The sequence below is a fragment of the Nicotiana tomentosiformis genome, chromosome 4 (assembly GCF_000390325.3).
Source record: "Nicotiana tomentosiformis chromosome 4, ASM39032v3, whole genome shotgun sequence".
In the NCBI taxonomy this organism is placed as follows: Eukaryota; Viridiplantae; Streptophyta; class Magnoliopsida; order Solanales; family Solanaceae; genus Nicotiana; species Nicotiana tomentosiformis.
The window spans coordinates 35,322,604-35,325,686 of NC_090815.1; the positions used below are offsets into that span (position 1 = coordinate 35,322,604).

The 3,083-nt window shown below is 33.7% G+C and overlaps 1 protein-coding gene across 1 annotated transcript; it reads right to left on the bottom strand.

Annotated features, from left to right (window-relative positions):
• Positions 1-2,002: 2,002 nt before the first annotated feature.
• Positions 2,003-2,869, bottom strand: LOC138909500 (probable aspartic protease At2g35615). The gene is made up of 2 exons (XM_070200701.1): positions 2,405-2,869; positions 2,003-2,347 (listed from the first exon to the last, which is right to left on the bottom strand). Exons 1-2 carry the CDS (start codon positions 2,867-2,869, stop codon positions 2,003-2,005), a joined length of 810 nt encoding a protein of 269 aa, XP_070056802.1.
• Between the last annotated feature and the right edge of the window lie 214 nt (positions 2,870-3,083).

The window sequence follows — 3,083 nt, forward strand, 5'->3', positions numbered from 1 at the left end:
ATATTTTTAAAAACAAATTGGAAAAAAAGACTTTTCTAATGCAGTGGACTACATGTGCATTAGTTTTAAAAAAAAAACAAAAATATTTTGTTGAATCTCTTTTTTCAGTTTTTACAAAAAAATTGCTTTTCTGATTTTTTATAAAGCAATATTTTTTGTAAAGACTGGATAAAAAAATATTTTCGGTTTTTTCAATTTTTAGTAAAAAATATTTCAGTTTTTTTCCGTGTTTACAAAAGAATTGAGTTAAAAATTTACTTTTCGGGTATGGGCAGTGGGTATGGTTATGGGTATGAGTCTTTTTAATTAATTATGAGATATTTAGAATTGACCAACAGGACGATGACACATGTCCCTCCGTTTAAATGAGAGGTATATTTGAACCCAAAGTATAATTGCATGAGTATATTTGGACTCATGGTATAATGAAGGTTATTTAAACATTTTTCGAAAGTACAAGTGGAAACTAGCATGATGTTGAGAGTACTTTTAGTAAAAAACTTTTAATAAACTATTCAAAAAATTTGGATGTTTTTAAATTGTTTCATAGAAATTATCAGAAAAATATTTTTCAAATTCACGCGTAAAAATTGCATGCGTTAGCAATTTTGAAAATGGAAAGAAAAAGAAACCATATATTCTTGACGGAATTCCTAATTTGTAATGGAGACGTAAAATATCCTATTTAGGAGTTGTTATTGTGTCAAAATTTGGTTAAGAAGAACCCTAGTTCTACTTTACCTTGAATTAGGTAAAAAGTACTATAAATCCTGACTAAAACAAAAAATATTTACACTCTTCATTGTCCCTAGCACCAATCCTAACCACAAATTATTCTTTTCTTCTTTTTCGTATTCCAAAACTAAGAAGATTCCCCAGCAATGGAAGCTCAAAGATCTAGTGTAATTATGACAATCATAATTATCGTGTCTATATTCATCTCATCGACTACTGCATGGAATGTAGAAGAAGAAATAGAGAACTGTATACACCTTTCGTTTACTCCAATGTCCAATGAAGTGTTTGAAAAAAGTTTTAGGACTATCAATAAATGCAACGAGCTATTCGGACTTCTACACCTTAGTCATGAGGTAACAAATAGATGGCCAGTATCAGAATTCCACGAAGCCCTAAAACAAGTTCCAATTTTCAGCAATAATGAAACTGCGCTAACACAACATATTTGTCATTTAGCCTTCACTGACAGAGTTAAGGACAGTGTTTCCCATATTAAAAGACCTTTCAGATTATCTCCACCTCAGGAGTGGTTAGAAGTAGCATGTGTAGCTTTTGATCCAACTATGATCATTCATCAATGGTGATCCTCAAAGACGGATTCATGATTTGAACTTCTGCCACAATGTATTTGAATTATATATTGGGTTTTTGATAATATATTAATGTGTCAGGTGTTTCCTCAAAGTTGGAGTATAAATAAAATATTTATGCTTGATTAGTAGTAGTATCTTAGCCATGTATCAAATTATAAATGAGGTTCAATTACTGGTGGCAATTTCCATCTAAATTTGCTTGAACCGTTCAATCCGTCCGTAATAAACTCGATCGCGTTCAACCCGTCCTTTTAAATATGGTAAATTATGTGTCAACTAGTTTTCAACCCGTCCAAATTCGATCCAACTCGTATATTTGCCAGCACTAAGCTCAATTGATTATTGTCCTATAATGGATACACCCTCTATCTCAATAAGAATTTGAACTTTGCGTGCAGTTGTGAAAGTTTGTCTAACACGTAATAATCTGACACTACATTTAATTGTAGATTAGTTTTTAGTGTCTCGATAATTCTTTGAAGTTGTTTAATGGTTCCGTAAATGAATTTAATTAGTTAGAGCTTCTAAACGTTATTCTCTATTGGCTCACTGAAATTTTTAAGTTTGCAAACACTAGGATATTAGGAAAATACAAGCAATTTAGTACAATAGATCAAGATTGCAAACACTACGAAATTAGGAAATACAAGCAATTTAGTACAATATAATGATCAATCAAACAAGCGGTCACAATCTATCCTAGTGAAGGACATTCTCATGGTGTTGAAGTCAAAGCCGATATAGAAAAATTGCTGCGCCCAAACTCCAAGTACGCTAAAAGGCATAGGAATCTTCTTGTTTTCAGAAATTTGTATGGATAGGCAGAAATGGTCAGCTTTATCTTGTTTAAACAAATTCTCAGCAGTAAACTCCATTTTAGCATTTTCAACAAAATGATATGCTACTGTTGGAAGGCCTTCAAGATCCTCGGTAACAACTCCATAGTAACAAAGCTCTTCTGGTCTTTCGCTTATAAACTCTTCCAACGTCGTACCAATTACAGATCTAATTTCCTCCTTCAGTTACTTGTATGCTATCTTAGGCAAATAACTAGATGTGGCCCCGGTATCAACAAGCATTCCGCCTTGGTGATCGATCCTCTTGAACATGCTTGGATCAATGTCAAGAAACTTGTCCCCGACACTGATTTTTTCTAAAGTTATGAAGTATTTGCCTATAACCATAAACATGGGAGTCGACGCTCCTTCCATTATAGGCTTGCCTCCAAGAATTAATGCATTTGAATCGTAATCTACAGCAGTTATATCACCGATACAATATGAGAATCCAGCATAATTTTGTTGTGAAATCAAAGACACAGCTGTTTGTCCAAATCCAAGGATTCCACTAACACGATTTGCACCATCAGAATATATTGAGCATCCAAAAATAAGACGCTTGATAGTCACTTCAGTTTCATTGATTGACTTAAATGACACAACTTCAGAAGCAAGATGTCCTTTACTTTTACCTGTTGCATATTTTACAAAATACTCACATCTCCTTGAGATTCTTCCACAACTTCCTCTAAGAGTCATAAGATCACATATAGATGTCTCGCAATACACATCTTCCTCATATGATGAAGAATGTGCATTGTGGTACAATGGAGCTGGTGAGGCTTCACCACCAATGGTATAGCCACAATGGACCCAAAGTAATACGCTCCCAGTGTCCATGGTAAGAATTTGTGGCACAGGAGGTGTACCAATTTTTAATGGAACAAGAAACTGAGAGGTATATGCTGGGTAA

Coding starts and splice junctions, on each gene's coding strand:
- LOC138909500 (XM_070200701.1), bottom strand. CDS start 2,869: ATGACTCTTAGAGGAAGTTGTGGAAGAATCTCAAGGAGATGTGAGTAT. Junction 2,348..2,404: donor ATCACCAAGGCGGAATGCTT/GTTGATACCGGG, acceptor AAGTAACTGAAG/GAGGAAATTAGATCTGTAAT.